At 40.7% G+C, this 19501-nt stretch overlaps 2 protein-coding genes across 5 annotated transcripts; one reads left to right on the plus strand and one right to left on the minus strand.

Moving 5' to 3' along the window:
• Positions 1–2: 2 nt before the first annotated feature.
• fggy (FGGY carbohydrate kinase domain containing) lies at positions 3–13316 on the minus strand. Of its 4 annotated transcripts, none has more exons than XR_910418.3 (16): positions 13208–13316; positions 12775–12978; positions 11789–11900; positions 10834–10985; positions 10544–10632; positions 10131–10246; positions 9908–10036; positions 6297–6400; positions 6078–6185; positions 5245–5306; positions 4916–5078; positions 4140–4214; positions 3873–4035; positions 3404–3498; positions 455–516; positions 3–216 (listed from the first exon to the last, which is right to left on the minus strand). XR_910418.3 is itself a non-coding variant. In XM_004078978.4 (16 exons), the coding sequence occupies exons 2-16, from the start codon at positions 12955–12957 to the stop codon at positions 135–137; spliced, it is 1653 nt and encodes a 550-aa protein (XP_004079026.1). In that variant the 5' UTR covers positions 12958–12978; positions 13208–13316; the 3' UTR covers positions 3–134. The 4 variants fall into 4 exon arrangements, 3 of the variants coding, with proteins under 3 accessions (XP_004079026.1, XP_020566554.1, XP_020566555.1); XM_004078978.4 differs by having other exon boundaries at positions 3915–4035; XM_020710895.2 differs by having other exon boundaries at positions 3915–4035; positions 13175–13298.
• A 3065-nt stretch (positions 13317–16381) lies between these two features.
• Positions 16382–18242, plus strand: jun (Jun proto-oncogene, AP-1 transcription factor subunit). The gene has a single exon (XM_004078979.4). The coding sequence runs from the start codon at positions 16738–16740 to the stop codon at positions 17656–17658; it is 921 nt and encodes a 306-aa protein (XP_004079027.1). The 5' UTR covers positions 16382–16737; the 3' UTR covers positions 17659–18242.
• The last annotated feature ends 1259 nt before the right edge of the window (positions 18243–19501 follow it).

A 19501-nucleotide genomic window follows, 5' to 3' on the forward strand; every position in this document is an offset into this window, starting at 1 on the left:
GAGTCAATCCAAAATGTTTATTGTGGTCACAGTTTTTGAAGAGGACTTCAGCGGAAAGTCACTTCCGGGGTGACTACCGGAAAATACGTTGTTTAAAGACATCAGTTTTGGATTCCAGAGCGTTGTGTAGGCTCTCACCTCTGCTCCATAAGGGCCTGGTACTCCCTCTGGTGGGAGACCAGACGCAGAAACACTTTGTACTTTCGTTCGTAGAAACTGCCAAAAAAAAATACGGTGTATATTTTTAAATAGGTTGTATCTATTTAGTTATTTTTCAACAGGAAATAATTCTTTTGAGAAATCTTAAATATATATATATATTTGAACAAATTTGGGTTTGACTGCGTATATAGTAAAATATGCAAATCAAAAGAGACACAGCAGTAAAAGAGGAAGTTACCTACTCAAATGGAAAAAAAAGGTCCATTTTGCAATATGAACATCTCCTGCTTACCTCTGAAGCTCCCGCTCAGGTTGAACCACTTTTCCTACTTTAGCCATTTTCTCCATGGCCTCCTACAAAAAATTGCACAAACAAACAAAGTCACTGTGTGCATACATTTTTTTTACTTCCCCTACAATCTCTTTATGAGCCAACTGGAAGACGTGCACCATGGCGGAGTTCACCATGAATGTGTGGCGTGGCCTGTCTAAACCCGCCCAAATCCCGGCTGCAGATCCGGGCCGAGAGGATCAGGTGCAACAACTGCGCCGATGGATTTATGGTGAAAACGAGTTGACAGCTTTGGCCCGCTTCGAATAATACCGTCTTATTTATAGCAGGTGTGGCCTGGAGGCTGCTGTGAACTCCTGCGTCGGGTCAGTTGACCCAATGTTTGCGTTACAAAGCAGAACCGTACAGACAGCTCCCCTCAGAAACAGAGAAAAGGCAATAAGGGACCTCTGTTCTACTCAAATGACTTTGAGGTTCAAAAGCTTACAAGTTTCTCTCTAATGTTGTTTTATTTTCAATGAAACTATGTTAAAAATCGACATCTTAGGTTCTTCTATTATCAGACATGGCTGTGTTTTTCACATACCTGTGATGCCAGGTGTGTGAAAAACTTTATTGAACTATGCTACAAATCACTGATCAATGCTAATATTCAGACCCCAAAGGATTGACATTTGAAGACAATTTTGAACTAATATTTATGAGGAGAAATATCGGATAAATGACAGTCAGTCAAAATAATAATAAATTTAAAAAAACAAGACAAATCTCAAAAAATAAGTAAGCCAAAATCAAGTTTTTAAACCTTAATATTAGACAGCTGCTAAAAATTTATTTGGCTCCTAATTAAACTGAATACATTTTTGACTAATCAAAACGGTTTAGCATTCATCCAATGTGGGTCCTTAGGCAGGACCCTATGCAACCACAAGGGGGCCCCAAGTTTGGGTCCCCTGTGCTGGTCCCAAGCCCAGATAAAAATACAGGGTTGTATCATGAAGGACATCCGGCGTGAAACTCTCTGCGAAACCACCTGAGGGAATCAGGGAAAGCCGATTCGCTGTGGCGACCCCTAAAGGGATGTGCCGAAAGGTCAACATGGTTTGAAGCATAGATTCCAAGGACACGTGCACACATGGTGTCACCCAAAAGATTCAGAAACAGTGGAAATAAAGCTTCAAGTGGAACAAACATAATGAATGAGGTTAACTTTTCCCACCTCAACAATGTGGAAAAAACAAAACATTTTTTTGGTCTCTAAAAACTAAACCCTTTTTAGTCCAAATCTGAATTGCTTTCCTAGCCCAATTGCTGCAATCGTTGGGGCATTTGGGGCTGTAGTGGAGTCCGAACGTCTTCTTTTTTTTTTAAGGGGGAGCCGTTGTGACTTAGGGGCTGAAAATTCTTCCTCCGGGAGGATGATCCGCGTCACGCATTTCTTTATGTGGACTGGAGGGAAACTATTGATTACACATGAGAAGTGGACTGAGTGACTCCTCCCCCCCCTAACGGACCAAACAGGAAGTACCCACTGGTTCCAAGAAGTCAAAATCCCCATTGTTTGTCAAAATAACCATTCTTGCTCTTCTACCTATTTATAACTTGTTCTTGCTTATCCTCATTTTTTTCATAATATATATTTTCTGTAGTGCCAGTTATTCAAGCTAAAAACTGACCAATGGGATTTCTCAATAAAAGCATGTGGTTTTACGTCAAACATTACACACCTTAGTGATGTGGACTTCCAAATTTCCAAAATAAAGTAGTATCATCAGCTGCATAATTTATAAAAATAATTTGCCCTTTTCTTCAATTTACAAGGGACTTGCAGAACACTAAAACAGAAAATAAAATTAGTGATACAAAACATTGGTACACTAAACTCACCAAAACTCCCTTTTTCCATAAACTAATTTGTTCAAGTTCTGTGAATCTATTTTTCGCTAAATTTAAAAAATAAAGTGGATTAAGAAATGTATGATTCATATCTCATTTTGACACATGGTAGCGGCAGGGATTACGCTCCAAAACTCAGGGGGGTTGGGTCATTTGGATGATGTTAAATAAATCTGACACAAATCAACTCTGCAGTCTGATACAGGGTTTCTCTTGCTTAAAGTTTATTCTCTAAACAAGTCAAGTTACATATTGGTTTCCTGTTCTTTGCTGACAGCAGTTACATACAATGTTTTTCAAGTGACCTGTTTTCTATGTGGTTAAGTCAGTTTTTCCCATTGCTTGTTCTTCTTTTACGACTCTATGTTACGGCTTTAGATAGATGTTAAAAGGCACATCGAATCTGCAGAGCTGATGCCAGAAAGAGGTGTTTGCTTTGAATTGGAATAAAAATTATTTGCATGTCCAAAGACCTGAATACAAAAAGTACTTGTGTTGTTTACGCTAAAGTAAAAAGGGTTAATATAGCGTTTATAATTTAGGCCTCCTGGCCTCCTCTTTTTCTTTAAAGTTTAACTCTGACCATCTTTTGACCTATTGTAAAAGTGTTCCTTTTAATTATGATTATGCTGTTTTTAGCCAGAATCTTTGAAAAAAAAGATGTTTTCTAGGATAAAGTTTGGACACAACTTCTCATTCAAATGAAGGGGAAGGTCTGTCCAAACTTTTGGCCTGTTCTGTCTATGTCATCAATCATCAGAAAATGCCACAAGAACATGTTTATCATCAGAGTGGGTGTTTTAATTTAGAATACCATTCTTAAATAGTCAGAAATGTATCACTTTAGATGAAATACAACCATTTATTTGCTTTATCTCATCATTGTCTCTATAAAGTTTCACTCACAAACACATTTCTGCGGTGACTTTACATAAAAGAGAACATTTAATCATTTCGGAGGACATCATTGTGAGGCAATTAGCTGATGCGCAGAGACGGACGGAAACTTCCAAGCCAGCCTTCATTGTAAAACGCAAATCTTTATTGGTTTACCTGTAGGGTGCTGTAGTCACGTGACGCACATGCTCCCAAGACTGCTGCTCCCACCAGAACCGCCTCGGTCTGGTCTGGCAACACCACAGGCAGCCCTGGATAACAGAGAGAACGCATGAAACAGTGTTCTCTTTAGATCTATCACATCCACAGGTCAATTCTCCAAATCTTTATTTTTTTCTTTCTTTCTGGAGATGGCTATAATGGAAAAAAACAAACCTAGCTTAATTTCAAAGGTGGGCTGTTTCCAGTCTATTAAACTGTTTAACAGCTCATTAAAGAGAAGGCGGAAGAGGGCAACAGGTTGTGCAAAAGAAAGTCAGATAACTGCGAGTTTGCACAACACAGCACTTCTTTTTTTCTCATGGAGACCTCTGTATTGTCTGCTGTCCTCACAGGTTTATCATATGAACTTCAGTTAGGAAGGAAATCAAAGAATAAGTAGAACCATCAGCTTGAAATGTCAAACCTTAGTGGAAAAACCCTGGAAGACTGCCTCTGATTGGCGCACCTGTGGCATTGGCGTGTGTCTGCACAAACAGGACGTTTTTACTCAAGCCCCCGCAAAGGAAGAGGGCGCTGATGTCATGTCCTGCTTTCTTCATGGCGTCTAGAATGTGAAGCGTGCCAAGCTGGAGGGAGAGAAGGGTGACATCTGAAAGAAGGGGCTGGTTCTCGCATCAGGACTAGACCTTAGCAAATGAAACTGCAGGGAGCAGCCGTTCATTTAGCTCACAGCGAGGGCTTGAATGGTGGCTAAGTAAAGCAGCGCCAGGTCATCCAAGGTTTGGGAGAGGGACAGTCCTGTCACCTGGAAAAGAAAGTGGAAAAAAACAAAAGCTTAAAGATAATTCAAAGACCACTGGAAACAATTTTACAGTAGATAAAAAGATATTTGGAGATTTTGAAAAACCATAATGTTAGCAATTTTTAATGTCTCATGTTGCCGCGAAAACACAGTTTCATGACAAAATCTGCTTAATGTCAAAAGCAGATGGCAGGGGGGGGCTCTTGGTCTCTGCTAGGATTGGTCGGAACCTGATTCATCCCACGCTGACTGGGCCAAAACTCTGGGAGCCCAGACACAATTAGATGGGATGTATGGGATCAATAAAGTTCTATTCTATTCACATCTCCCTTATCTATTTGCTGTGTTAACCCTTGTGCTATCTTAGATGACCCCACCCTTACATTGACGTGTTATTCCTACCATGACAAGGTGGATAAAGGTGGAAAAATTTCATGTAATCCATGGACACCAGTGAGGTTCACAAATCATTGAAGAAAAAAGGTTCAGAGCACTGTCTAGTGGGTCTAGATGACCCAACTCCCAATGTTAAAGTGCCTAGGATAGCACAAGGGTTAATAGAGCTATTGTAACAGGGTAGTTTCCCCTATACGGGATCATTAAAGTTCTATTCTATTCTATTCACATCTGCATTGATTTCCATATGTGCATATCGGAGATTCAGAGTTTAGATTTCAGCAGACAGCTGTGCCAAGCTCTCTCACCATGCCTTTCAAGGTTGGGTCAGCGAGCGGCGACCTGTTGCCATGAAAATCTGGCCACACGTGAAGACTAGAGGTCAGCAGATCCACCGGCGACCCAGACTTGGTCATCTGACCCAAGTGGCTGTTCAGGTACGAGTAGATGTTCCCTCCAGTGAAGGGAACGCTATCACAAAAACACGACGCAACCGTCTGCAATTGTCCAGACTTGGGACGAGCATATTAAGGAGCTTATAGTTAGAAAGTAAAAGTGTGACATGCTTAAAAAAATATGGGGGGGATTTTCTTACTAAAGTGCACTTCACGCTGTTCCATGTCCTTTGCGGCCTCACCTTTGCTGAACCTGCGCCTCCAGCTGTGTGAACCCAGCGTGACCCTTCACCACGTGGTCGATCTGAGGGACGCAAGAGGGCGACATGTTCAAACTCAAGCTTTTAGGCGATTCTTATGACCTGCAAGGCTTTAATAGATTATTTTAAAATAAAGGAGAAAAACTTAATCAGGTTTTTTCATCCAAATAAAACAATTCAAATTGGATTCTTCTCTTTTTTTCATCTGTCCTCAAGCGTGTTAAGTCCGGGACGTCCCGTTATTCAGATTTCATTTTTATGATTAAACTGTGCCTCACTAGTCCACTAACTTTTAGATGACACTTTAATTTACAGAGAATATCTAGCAGTGACTGGTTGAGTAATAATCAGTTCCTCAGCAAAGTAAACAAACTTCAGCTTCCTTTTTCTGCGAAATAAAGATTGTAGCCCGAGGAGAAGTTTAAGATAACGATGGTTTCCACGTTGAGCTGCTACTTCATATATATCAGTTCCCTAAAAATCAGAACCTCTTCCTGAATGCTCTATTTTCCCACACTGGCACTTCCCTTAAACGTCTCTTCGGTAAAACAAATACCTTTAAAAATATTTTTTTTAATTTTTGGCCAGTACTAACGCACTGTTCACTTTTTTGCTAACTGTTTTTTTTTATAAATTGCTACAAAAAAGTGTTGAGAAATTCTAAAAAAATTAGACCTGTTAAGGGCTGAAATCAGAGGAGACAGGTTGTTTTGAGTTTCTTGTGCACTTCTCCACGACTTATTTACCTGCAACAGTAGTTATTTAGGCACAAAGGAGGTCAGTTAAGTCTCTAAATGTAGATTAGGTGGACTGACCAGCCTTCCAGTGGCGCTCTGCCCCCCTTCGTTGAGCCACAGACCTGGCACCATGGCAGACAGGTAGGGTCCCCACACTCCTGGCACAAACCGCGGCGTCTCGCTGATCTGATTCACGGTGAAAACAAAACCTTAAAAGTGGGCTTCATGAATGTAGGAATGTTTTGGATGATCTTAAATGGTCAGAATAATGAGAAATGGGTTTTGTAGATCACTGACCGCCATGTGACAAGTCGACGTCCCACAGATCATTGCCATGCGTGAGGAGATTGAGCGATGCTCGCAGGGCAAACTGAACCCCTTCACGTCCGCACCAATCACACCTACACGGAGCACAGCAGCAATGTTTTATTATTTTTATAAAACCTAATAGATTTCCTATCTCCTGAAAATCATCTGGAAGCTGTTGTTGATCCACCATGCCAGGAGAATGTTTGCTGACCCGCTTCCAGATTGTGCCTTGCTGCGATGGCGGCCGGCGGGGAGGCGCGTTTTGACCTCTGACTGACACAACAATCAGGCATCAGTTTCGGGTCAGGAGGGCAAAGTTCACGAGCGGTTTACCTCACAGAAGAAAACCAGATGGGCTGGATTTCTGTAAAAGGGAAAAGGGGACTGATGGCACAAAGCCGGCGAAAACGATACTTAATCCAACCGTGATACACAAAAAACAAAAACAAAAAAATTAACTGATTTGTTTTGTTTACTGTGACGGTGGGAACAATTTGTCAGCTGCTTTATCGCTTTGTTGACTTTTTTTGTAAATGTCCTGGACACCGCAGGGTGTGCCGGTTTGTCTTCAAGGCTTCAAGGCTGAGATATCTGTGAACGCGAGCGTGTTTGTGCTCTCACACCACTACAAGTGGGATCCTTGGTTTATTTCTGCAGCCTGAAGTTTGACACTTGAGGTCAAAAACTTCTTTAAAATTCAATTGAGGGGCAGCCAACCCCAAAGCATGACACAGCCTCCCAAAAAGACTTTTTAGGGTTTCCTGTAAGTCAAGACGCTAATTAAGCCACACGCTGGCAACCTACAAGCACAACTGAAGCATTTCTTTCTACTAAAAACCAAATCTGATTTGAAATACTTAAACTATCAACAAAACTCTGGCTTCCCCATGATCCTGAAAGAGATGCAGCAGATTAGGAAAATACATGGATGGATGAATGGATGGATAAAACTAAAGACTAATGAAACCTAAAGATATGATCTTGACTTTATTTCCCACTAGTGGGTCTAAATTCCTCCATCAGAGAACAGAATAACATCTCACAGATCTGTTCTGTGGGGTGGAAGAAAATAAGCAACAAGTGTCTAATTATTGGGCAAATAAAACACTTAGATTTGCAAAAAAATGGATAGAAAACAATAGAAAAATGGAAAAGAATTCACCTCTGGTAATAAGGCTAGATTTTTAAAGGTCTATCGATCTGCTCCAATCAACTTTCACTTTAAACATGCAATACCAATTCATGAAATGTAAACCTTAATTTTTCCTTTATGCCAAAAAAAAATGTCTATTCTGTTTAAATTGAGCTTTTTAATCTATGAACTGCTTGATTAGCCTCTCAACTCTGGAGACGTTCCTGGCTTCACCTGAACAGGTTGGTTAGAATTCACCTAACTGGTGCAGCTTGGACACATCGTCAGTGAAGAAGCCAGGGTCACAGGGTGTTTAGGGTCTTTGATCTTCAGAAACCCTCACCTGGGCAGCCCAACCAGGATTGATCATGCCTGGTTTTTGCCTCATTTTGCGAGAGCTGGAGGTAACGTCACACCTCGATTCCTCCATTGTTTTTACAGTCAATGGCTCGACCCCAGGCATAGACATCAGATAGGCTCGGGAGGACATTATCCACTGATTGGATCAAGAACTTTAGTCGAGCTGGTTCAGACTTCTGTAGTTCAGTCCAAGTGATCTTCCGGGCCACTGCACCATCCCAGCTTGTCCAGGCCCCTGTTGGCGCATGGCTACTGTCTTGCTCTGACGTTCCTCCTATACCTCTGCACCAACCTCTCTCTGCAACATCTGGCTGTTTTCCCTATTTCCCTAAGCTTTTTCATAACAAGGCCTTATGTGGCTGCACGACCCAGTGCTACAGAGGTTACTTAGACACTAATTGAAGAAAAGATACTTTTCATATCACTGTTGCACTATTATGCAACACTTTACAAACGTAAATCAGTGCTAAGCCGCTTTTCTCCAAGTTGATTGCGTAACATCTACAGTACGGTAAAGTGTTGCAAATCAGTGAAAGGCTGCTTTTCTCGTCTTCGGAATCCACTGGAATTACATTAATTGCGTAAACAGTTGTAGAGTTATAGTAGCTGAAGGACTGTCAATTATTATGGTGTCAAAGGGTTAATAAAAGCTTGATCTTTTCTCAGTTCAAATCTCAAGCCACCTGGATGAGTGGCGAAACATCAAAGTTCAGATGCCATGACTCAACTTAAACAGAACGCCCCCTAGTGGTAATCTGGTGAATTGACTACAGTAATCACTTTTGTTTTCAAACAAGCTTCAATCCTGAAGTGAAAGAGTTACACTTCCGTGTGTACAGATTTAGCTATTCCAGTTAAACATGAACATCTTTCCTCTTTTTATTATTATTATTAATTTTAAGAGTCCCTGCTGTGTGTAAGCAGTTAATGACAGCAGCCGTTATATGTTACATCGTAAGCCCACATATTCAATATTTTAATGAAAGATGGTCCTCGTGTGTTGCAGTATTTTACCTTTTGTTTTTGTTTTTATAAGGACACACAAGGGAAATTTCGAATCAACTATGAAATTGGGCAAATTGGATTTGGGATAATACATTTGCAGAATGCAAATACTCTAAAAGAAACATGCAGTTACAAAAAAGAAAAACGTTTATGCGCTTGCAGGTGATGGTTTTTGAGACCCATCAAAATTGACATATTTTTCAGAATTGCAACGGATACAATGTTTAATTAAATGAGTAATGTGACCAACAGCCGGATAGCAATGCACTTCTTGTAGGAACTGGTTGCCTTGTGCACTGCACAGCGGGCGCCACAAAAAGTCCCACAGCATCACACAGCTCATCCAAAGTTTAGCGTGTCATGCGGAATTGTTGGATCCAAAATTCCCCTGAAAAAACACCAACCAACATTTCCCAAAATGGCTTCATCCATAGCCGCTCCCACGTGTAAGGAGCTTGCTGCTCCATGGCCTGAATGAGACGCCGAAGTCTCCTTTGATAGATGAAAATGAGTGCTAGTGCTGTAAAAATGTAAATGTATCTGCTGTCAATCAAAGTATTGTTCACACCCATCTCCATGTTTCTGAATGACTTATCGCGGGAATTGGTTTGTGTTTATTCGCAAAATTATAATTCAATTGAAACAGTGTAATTGAAAAATTGTATATTTTTTCTAGAATTTCAATAATTGTTTGCGCATATGTGTAATGGAAGCACAGCCCACGCTCACCTTCAAACCACCTTATGCCAGAATTACTGTTCTTTGACTCAGTCTTGGCAAATACAGAGAGCAACTGATGACTGTTAGAGTCTCTCAGGTGACCTTGAACTTGCCTAAGCATGTACTAATCAATCACAGGAAGCAACAGAAAAGTTGCTGGTGTCTCTTGCGCAAACGCTATGGCAAGCTTATAGCACAAAAATGTAGCTTCTGCGATTCTTAAGGTGAGCTGAACTTCTGTCGCTCAGCAGAAATTATCTTCAAGAAAATGACCCAAGCTTTTTGATTTTTGGCTAAAAACGGCATAATCATATTTAAAAGACCACTAGGAAAGATTTTCCAATAGATCAAAAGATGATTGGAGTGGAACTCCAAATGTTACCTAGGCCTCCGGCGTGCGCATCAATGAGAGAAGCACCGACTGCAGTTCCAGGGTTCAAACCCAAATCCCCTGCAGCTTCCATTGTCAGGCCTTTGCCCAGTGAACTTCCAGGAGGACTTGTTTCACTACCTGGATAGCAAAAACACAAAGTTAAGTGGCAGTGGTTCCCCCTGTATATCTAGAGTGACATTTCTTTATTTGTGTGTGTGTGTGGGTGTGTGACCTATTTTGGAGAAGTTGTTTTCCAAAAGTTCCTCCAGGCCGATACTAGTCCAAAAAGTGGCATCCCATCCGTCTGGAGGACAGTACGTCCACTTGCACACAAGGGTGCATAAAGATCTGTAAAACAATAGATAGGTGAGTACTAATATTGTGCATCAAAAAAAAATATTTTTGTTAAGATTGGTCTAGTGAGGACATTAAGATATATAAATTAAAAAACATTTCATGATAAAAAGTTTAACTTGAATCTTTCTTTTTGACAACGATTCAGGTCAGAGAAGTAGAGCATCAGCAAATGCATTTTGTCAGCAGGAATCTAACCTCTGTTAGACGAAATGTTGTAAACATACACTCACACGTTTAAGGTAAAACATGACAAACAATGACTCACAACTAGAGGCTTCAATGATTCACCTTGTTAATAAACCTGTTGCCTTCCAAGACAAAAAGTCTGGCAGGTCGAAGAAGTGAGCGGCTTTGTCCCAACAGCTCTCCTTCAGATTCTAAAAAAAGCAGTAAAAACCCCTCGTTTTAAGGATAAAAGATTTCCAAACATGTGCCGAGGAAGTAGAGGACTTAAAAAAAAAATTTAAAAAAAAGGCTGCGGATGTGATTATTTTTCTAAAGTTGACCAGTCAGTTTGAGGAGCAACAAGGAGCCAAACGGAGGCGGGTGAAGAGATGGTGACCCCGCTCACCCCTCACCTCCTTCAGCCACAGGAGCTTAGGGGGTTGCATCTCTTGTGACATGACCCCTCCAACCCTCCGCAGGACCTCGTGGCTGCTGTTTGTTATTCGTGTCGCCTGCTCGGCGGCGCGATGGTCCATCCACATCACTATGTTCCTCTGTGCATCGCCTAAAAACACAACAGATTTTGCTAGATTTTAAATAGGAGCATTAAGTGACAAACCTGTGCTTTTATTTTGAAAAATACTGTAGATTTTTCTAAAAGAGGCAAACAGCTGAAGGATATCAATAACAACAACAACAAAGAAATAGTTTTAGCATAATTTTCCAACCTTAGAAAAATTATGTTGCTTTTATTGGTAGTTTAAAAAGATATTGCACTTAAAATCAACCAATTCAAAAAAGATTTGCAGAAATCTTTAGATTAGTAACAAAAATTATTTAAAAGTATACATTTTTTTTTATTTGAGAGAATTAAGAGCAAAATAAGCACTTCTTTTTTCAAAAAGCTTGGGTTATTTTCTTGCATTTGACATAGATAGGTAGTTTTTTCAGGCTACTTTTTTACACTGCATAATGGATAGTCTGCTGATCGATAACCTATGAATAATTTTAAGGAAATTCTCTTTATCCGCATTTCATTTTCCAGAATGACTTTCTAACTTTATGACTTCTAACTTCTGTGTCAAATGTTTATAAAATCAGCTGATTATCCTTCTCTTTTTGGTGTTTCCATGTATACTAAATTCAAAAGTGACAAGTTAAGCTTTGTATTAAGAAATTAACATTTAAGGTCAAACATTTTCTGTTTACACATTTTATACACATAAAAGTTCAAAATGCTGATTTCACATGCTGACGATAGATTTCTGAAGAGGTAATGAAGCAGAGACTTTTTTTCTAATGAGATGAGGAATAATAATTACATATTTAGACAAAGGTAAAACTACAGTAGAAAAAAATAACCCTCACCATCCTGATTGACCGGCAAAGGTTGGAAGCTTTTGTCCAAAACCACAAGAGAGCAGGTAGCATCAAAGCCTATTCCCCGAACCTGCTCACTTTGCACACCTTCGGTGACTTTCTGCAACAAATACATGCATGCTTTTATTCTGAAGTTTACATCAAGATCAAAACTTTGACTTCTAATAGATGTGCACAGTTTTGCAAGACAACTTTTAAGGTCAAAGACTTCTTAAATATATTATCATTGCTTGAATAAAATTAAAACAAAAAAATTTACTCATAAAGACCCCATTTGTCATTGTAAAGTTATGAAATAAGTTAAATGTACACATTTGTAAATCGGGAGTGTACATTTAATCAATTAATTAGTTGGTAAATGGGCAATTATAGTATTATGTCAAACATGACTGTCATTAGGGGAATGAACTGACCAACTGACTTGAAAACAGTGCAAAACTGTTTGTATTTGTCCAAATAATAAGTTCCTTAAAGTCCCAATACGATCATCTTTTGATCCATTGTAAAAGCATTCCCAGTAGTCTTTCATTATGAGGTTTTCGTTTGTTGGCGTTCGTTTTTAAGTCAAAATTTGTTGTTTTCTAGGACACCGTTTCTGCACAGCAGCAGTAGTTCTTCAGAATTCTGCCTCTGAGTTGTGACTGTTGGGGAAGCGTGAACCCACTCACACTTCCCATCATCCTTCTATTTTTACACTCTCTTCCGCTCCTCACAACCCCAACCTAACACTACCGCTATAACAAAAAATAGCTAATTTTGTACCAGACACCAGCTCAGATGAGGACAACAAAGACATTCATAGATCTATTTGTCTACAAGTGGTGCATCAGAATGCATCAGAATGGAGCGGATCAGGAAGCTTGTGGCTTACATAGTAGCTTCTCACAGCTTTTTCCAACAGCATTTTTTCGTCTGCTCCTGATACACAATAACTTGAATGAAGAAATACTCAGAAATGCCTCTAACCCCCCTACTTTGACAACTGCGCAGCACTTGTGCCATATTTCAGTGGAGGACTGGACGAAGTGCTCCGGCTGAGGCTCCCAGATGGTGATGGGCTCCTCGGCAGTGCACCTCAGCCGGCCGTCCCCGGTCACCAGAGCGGCCCTCACGCTGCCGGTCCCCACGTCCACCCCGACATAGAAGCGCTCCGCCATCAGGACAGGCACCTCTGGTTCCTGACCACCAAAATATACCAGTTAGTTTCGACATGCGGAGGGGAAAGTTAAAACTTGACCCCAACCGCCGATCGAAAACTTTCTTTCATCCCGCGACTGTCTGTCACTGTCAGCGGTAACAAAGGCGGTTTGCACGCACGTTTAACAGATTCCCTTGTAAAAGAAAATAAATAAAAGTATTTATGAATAAAATCACCGAATTGTCACTGTTGCATCAATTCCAACCCACCCGCTAGTAGAAAAAGTCACAACACCCTGTGGGTTCATCGTCCAAGTTTGTGCCAGTTGTACTCTGCTCTGCAGAGCGCTACTGAGACGGAAAGCGAAAGAGGACAAAAGGTACACAGCCGCTTTCCCCCCCGTTCTTTTTCTTTTGTTTTTGTTTCAAAAAATACTGAAATATATGTCAAGTTTACAAAAAGGACACAAAACGCAAACAGGAACTAAATTTAAGGAGTCTGATTTTACAGGTTAATCAGATGTATTCCAAAAATAGGCACATTTATTTGAAAATGACAAATTCATCTAGGAATCTATTTTTAACAAATCCTAATACTTCTAGCATTTTTTCCCCAAATTGGCTGGTTTAAATCTACAACACAGGGCAACTCCACCAAGTCACACTGGAAAATAGTCTATTTTTCAGAGTAAAATATATTTGTTTGTCATTAAAAAAAATTGTGGAAATTGATAAATTGATTCAAAAATCTTTCCTAATGTAGCATAATTTTGCACATGTTTTTAACTTTTGATACTTGATGAAATTTTGCTATGAAAATTCCTGAAACAGTGTTGTGTCTACTTTACTGATATAGTATTATGTTTTATTCATATGAATGGCTTTTATAAGTAACATAATCTGCATATATTTCAGATGACTGTTCTGCATTTGCCATGTTGATTTCTAAAATAGTTATTTTTGACGTAATACTTAAGTAATTCATCTTTGTCATGTGCTTTATCGATATCTTATGATTTTTAATTCTGTCTGATAAAAACTGGGAACCGGATATTGATAAATCATGTAATAAAATGGTTACAGTATAACGGGGTGGGATTATATAAATTCGCTTCCTTCCACTCCCTTTCAAGCAATATTTATTAATATGTATAATTATCTTAAGTTTGATTAGTTACTGTATGAATGTATAACTGATGATTATATTGCTGTTATGTATTATTTGTACAAATAAATAAACCATTTCAAATCAAATCAAAAATTTTAGAGCTCCCTTAGCAAAAAGTGGTCTATTTAAGTGCACTACATATATAATTTTTCTATACCATACTGTTAACTTAAAATGTTCCAATTTAGTTTGAAAAAGCATTCAGTTGGTACATCCTAGACATATGCATAGTATAATTGCTATACTTATATGTATATGTAATATATATATGTAATGTTATGTAAATATGTGATTTTACTTTGATCTTTTAGGGTGATTTTTAACATCTTCCCAGGGACTGCAGATGAAAAATAGCCCTTTGGCTAACTCTGGCATATTGACAGAAATGTTTATTAATATGCGCTGTCCCCCCTATTCAAATAAATGAATGTATACTCAAGAAAACTTGATAAAACAAACTTCAAGTGTACTACTTTTTTCTTGGGGCCATGCAAGGGTTCTAACCCTTTTCTGATTGTCTGTCAAACCATGTGGCCACTAGCATTTAGCTGCCTTGTGATTGTGTTTGTTTACATACGCTATAATATACTGTATGCTGTTTAACTTGTCAAATCCAAGCAGTCGCTCTTCAAAGGAAATATGAATGAATTCTGTTGCCATGCAAGAGCCAGAACCTAAAAAGCCCTATAGTTGACCTCTGTATCCCACTTTGTGTCTCCTGTTCTTGCAGGAGATACGCAGCTGCGCAAAGAAAGGGGTCCTGGCTGAGACCACTATGTTTGGACCAGTGATGGTCAGAAGAGAGGGGGAGTCTGGGGATAAACTAAGCAGCAGGACAGGAAGAAACAGATGGTCTTCCACAAACAGTGCAGACAGTGTTTGAAATCTCATCCGTCTCTCTCCACGCTCGCAGGGATTCCGTGTGTGTTCCTTACATATGCCTGAAGGTAATCAAAACTTTGCTATGTTGATCCATTCGCACTTGCGCTGTAACCTGTGTTTGGCACACATGAATTCTTGACTTCTAAGTCTCTCCATAAAAAGCAGTGTGGGGCCTGTTGGGAGGGCGGCAGGGCCCGTTTTCTGATTAGAGAACTGCGTGTAGTGGAAACAGCTGGCCCAGACTGGGAGAGGGGAAAGCAGAGAGGAAAAGCTGACAGAGAAACAGGAAGCATGGCTTTGAGCCACTGTAGTAAACTGAATGGAACTTCTTATTTGATGGTCATGCAGGTGTACAAACAGAGGACCAAGAAGAATAGAAAAAAAACAATAGAATAAAAGGAGAACAAAGAATAGGAAGAAAACTTGTGTCGTTTTCTGTGACATAGATTCTGCAGAGCGGTAGGTGTTAATCAGATATTCGCCTCACAGTTGGTGTAGAGAGTAAGCCTGTATTCATCACCCATCATCCAGCTGTACAGTTTTAAGTCAGATGCCAGCTCGGACGAGGAAAACGAAGATGTTCATGGATCTATTTGCCTGCAAGTGGATGTATCAGAATTCAACAACTACAAGCTTTTTCAAATAACATTTTTCACCTGCTCCTGCTTGGCAACAATTTGAAAAAAGAAACGCTGAAAATCTTGTTAAAAACTTGGAGAGGGGTCGTTAAAGCCCCCAAACAGTGGCTTTCAAACACTTTTAAATGTTGTGTTTTGAAGGTATGTGAAGTCAAAGCAGCTGTGAGTAATCACTGTTTAACAGAAGCTTTTCACTTATTTATGGGTATCTTGAGGAGAATGTGTTAAATAATACAACAGGGGGGACACCAGGCAAGGTGGATTACAGACACTACAATCTTATCCATACAATGTGTGCGAAAAACATAATAGAGTCAGCTAAAACCACCATAATTAATCTAAAAATAACATTTTCAAGTCTGTTTTTTAAAACAAACACTAAGTGTAGCAGCGTGTGTTGCTGTTTTCCCCTTCTTTATCAACAGTTAACTCCTTTCATTTTTCAATAATAAGCTTAAAACTTTCAATTTTCTCGTTGAAGAAACATTTTTTATAAAAAAAAAATAGGATAAAGTATTTTGCTTTGAAGACTTGAAAGTAAAAAAAAAATAAAAAAAAGAGCGGGTAACTAAATATTCAAAAACACTACGTAATCCCAGGATACATTGCTGCGCTCCCTGCATTACCTAAGCCCAGAAGGCACCGCGGTGGGGGCGGGGAAACGACTGGTCGTCGTAGCAACCTACATGTCATTAGATAAGCCCCGCCTATCACCTTGCTTGCAGCCAATTACCGACCGTAGAAATGACATCATTGTTATTTTCAGTAGGGCTGCAGCTTAGAGGTGGATAAAGTTCGTCTCCACGTTGGAAGTGATTGAAAGTATTCCTCGTTTTCAGGCATTGTTTCTTTTCTTTTTTTGACGGGGGTAAAATTAAAGACAGTAGCTGGCGTGTGAACACGGAGAGTCAGCGGCGGGAAAAGTACTTTCACTGTTTTATTTCGTTTTTTAATCGATGACGGCTTCCAAGAAGAAGAAAAGTTTTCCCGGGACGCTAAGTTGTCAAGTGAGTTGAACTTCGACAGAAAAAGCAGACATACTATAGAAAAGCTTCTTTTTTTGTAAAGTTTTTAGTTGGATACAAAGAAACTCTTTAGTCGAAGCGAACTTTATGTCTAGAAAAATGGAAGCGACTTTTTACGACGACGCCTCGAACTCGCAGAGTGACGGGACGTCCGCGTATGGGTTCAACCCTAAAACCCTCAAGCAAACCATGACTTTGAATCTAAACGATCCAAAGAACTTCAAACCTCAGCTCAGCTCGAAGGCTCTGGACATCCTGACGTCGCCCGATGTGGGGCTGTTGAAGCTTGCCTCGCCGGAGCTGGAGAGGCTCATCATCCAGTCCTGCAACGGCCTGACGACTCCCACCCCGACCCAGTTCGTGAGTTCCAAGAACATCACCGACGAGCAGGAGGGCTTCGCCGAAGGCTTCGTGAGGGCTCTGGCGGAGCTGCACTACCAGCAGATCCCGGCGGTGCACCCCGATGGACAGACAGTTGCTACCGGCGGTGCGGGGTGTGAGAGCGGCGGGATTCCCTACAGTCGCGCTGGACGCGCCGACCCTCCGGAGTACACAAACTTAGCCACTTTCAGCCGGACGGCGGGGCAAGACCCGGCACCTGTCGTAGACAGACACCCGCCGGCAAGTTACCCCGCCGCCCCACAGCCGTCCCTCATGGCGGCGCAGCACCCGCGGCTGCAGGCGCTCAAGGAGGAGCCGCAGACTGTGCCCGAGATGACCGGCGACACCCCACCGCTCTCTCCCATCGACATGGAGACCCAGGAGCGGATCAAAGCGGAGAGGAAGCGCATGCGGAACCGGGTGGCCGCGTCCAAGTGCCGGAAAAGGAAGCTGGAGAGGATCTCTCGGCTGGAGGACAGGGTCAAGAACCTGAAGAGCCAAAACACGGAGCTGGTTTCCTCTGCCAACCTGCTCCGGGACGAGCTGGCTCTGCTGAAGCAGAAGGTCATGGACCACGTGAACAGCGGCTGCCAGCTCATTCTCACACAGCAGCTCCAAGGCTACTAGAACACACAACAGAAACACACGCATACGTAATGACTGATTGGGGACCAAATGCAACTTTTAAGTGGTCCTTCGAGCCTTTCAGGGAACTTTCAGCGTCTTCTTCACTACCAAATCCCCTTCAGTGTTGGTAAAAGTCTGAATGAAACCTTGCACCTTTAGTCTGCTCTGATCCACAAAGTTACATCCCAGCACGGCAACGCCGCCCCTCTCCCCATCTAGCAGTACGACTACATGGTCTGATTGTTCAAGGAAGCCTGCTGGCAAACACGATGCAAGTTAGGCCTTAATCCTGCATATATATTATTGTCACTAGCAACACATGCATGCATGCGACGTTCAGGCACCAGCGTTTGTACAGAGAAACACTAACTACAACTTTTCCACACCTTTTTGGACTTTGCAGGTGTGCACGTAGCGTTTTATTGACAGAAACTGCCTTACTCCATGACACTTATGTTCATACACTTTTGTGAAAATAGCTGTAAAATAAAAAAAAACTTTGTAACATTTTTAGCCTGGGCAGCATTTTGAGCACTTAACTGTAAATATGTCATGTCATAATAAAAATATTAATTAAGACCCAATTGTGTGAGTTATTCTTTAAAACGTGTTTGTGGATCACACTGAATGGTAAGATTGAAGTCATCGATGAGGAGATTTACTCGAACGCTGATTGGACGGTGACTTCCGGAAAAGAGCCAAATATGGTAAGAAGTCTCTGAATCACTAGGTGCGTTCGGGTGCGCCTGCGGCTAACTTCATCCGAGACAAGAGGTAGGACAAATTAAACAACAAACTATAGTAAAACCAAGCACATTTCGTTTTTCAGTTATACTTAAAAACGTTTATCTCACAAGAAGTTTGAAATAGCTTTCACTTTTCCACAAATAAGGGAAAAGAATTTCAAAAACCAGTGGTGTGTTCAGGACACATCAGTGTGGGCATAGAAATTAAAACCAGACTATCGAAAAAAACACGTTTAATTTACACTTCAAAGGCAGTGCTTTATTTTTAAATAAATTCTAAGTTAAACCAGAAACAAATATTTTTACAAACATATTCCGTCTTAGATAACATGCAGAATTTGAATCTTGTTCTTGGCCTTTTAGCTGCCCCCTTTAGGGGTCAACAGCAAATCCTCTGCTTTCATCTATTCACATCCTCAGTGTTCTCTCTATCATAAGTCAAAGTCTCCTTCACTACATCCACAAACCTCCTCTTTGGTCACACCTTAGGCCTCCAACATCAGCACTCTTTAACTCTCATGACCTGTCTCCTCTAACATGACCAGTTCCTCTGATATATTTATTCCTGATTCACATTCATCTCTGCAGCCTCCAGTTCTGCCTTCTGTCTCTTTCTCAGACTCAACAACATGGCTGCTCTCACCACAGTCTTCTACACATTTCCTTTCAATCTTGCCGCCTCTCTTATTTTTTTTTCCTCATACATCACACCTTCCACCACCCCATCCAGCCTGCTGACACACACCTCTTTCCCACACTCTGTTGCTCCAGACCAGGGATTTAAACTGTGGCCCTCTTTCAAAGGCTCCTGTAAAAAAAAAAAAAAAACACATGGCCCCCTGCCCTAAAAAAAAAACTACGATTTTTTGATTATTGGCTAAATTATGTTACAAGCCGTTGTAAACCTGTGGCTACTTGACCTCAAGGGCCAAACGAAAAAACAGATTTATGTGAACCACAGTGGTTTGTACTTTTGAATACAATTACTACTTGTCTTATTTTCCCATTGGCATGGTTTACATTTAGAGGTCATGGTTTACATTTAGAGGTTTACAGTGAACATTTAATAGTGAATAATGTGAACCCAGGTCGATTGT

This window comes from Oryzias latipes, chromosome 17, assembly GCF_002234675.1.
Source record: "Oryzias latipes chromosome 17, ASM223467v1".
NCBI lineage: Eukaryota > Metazoa > Chordata > Actinopteri > Beloniformes > Adrianichthyidae > Oryzias > Oryzias latipes.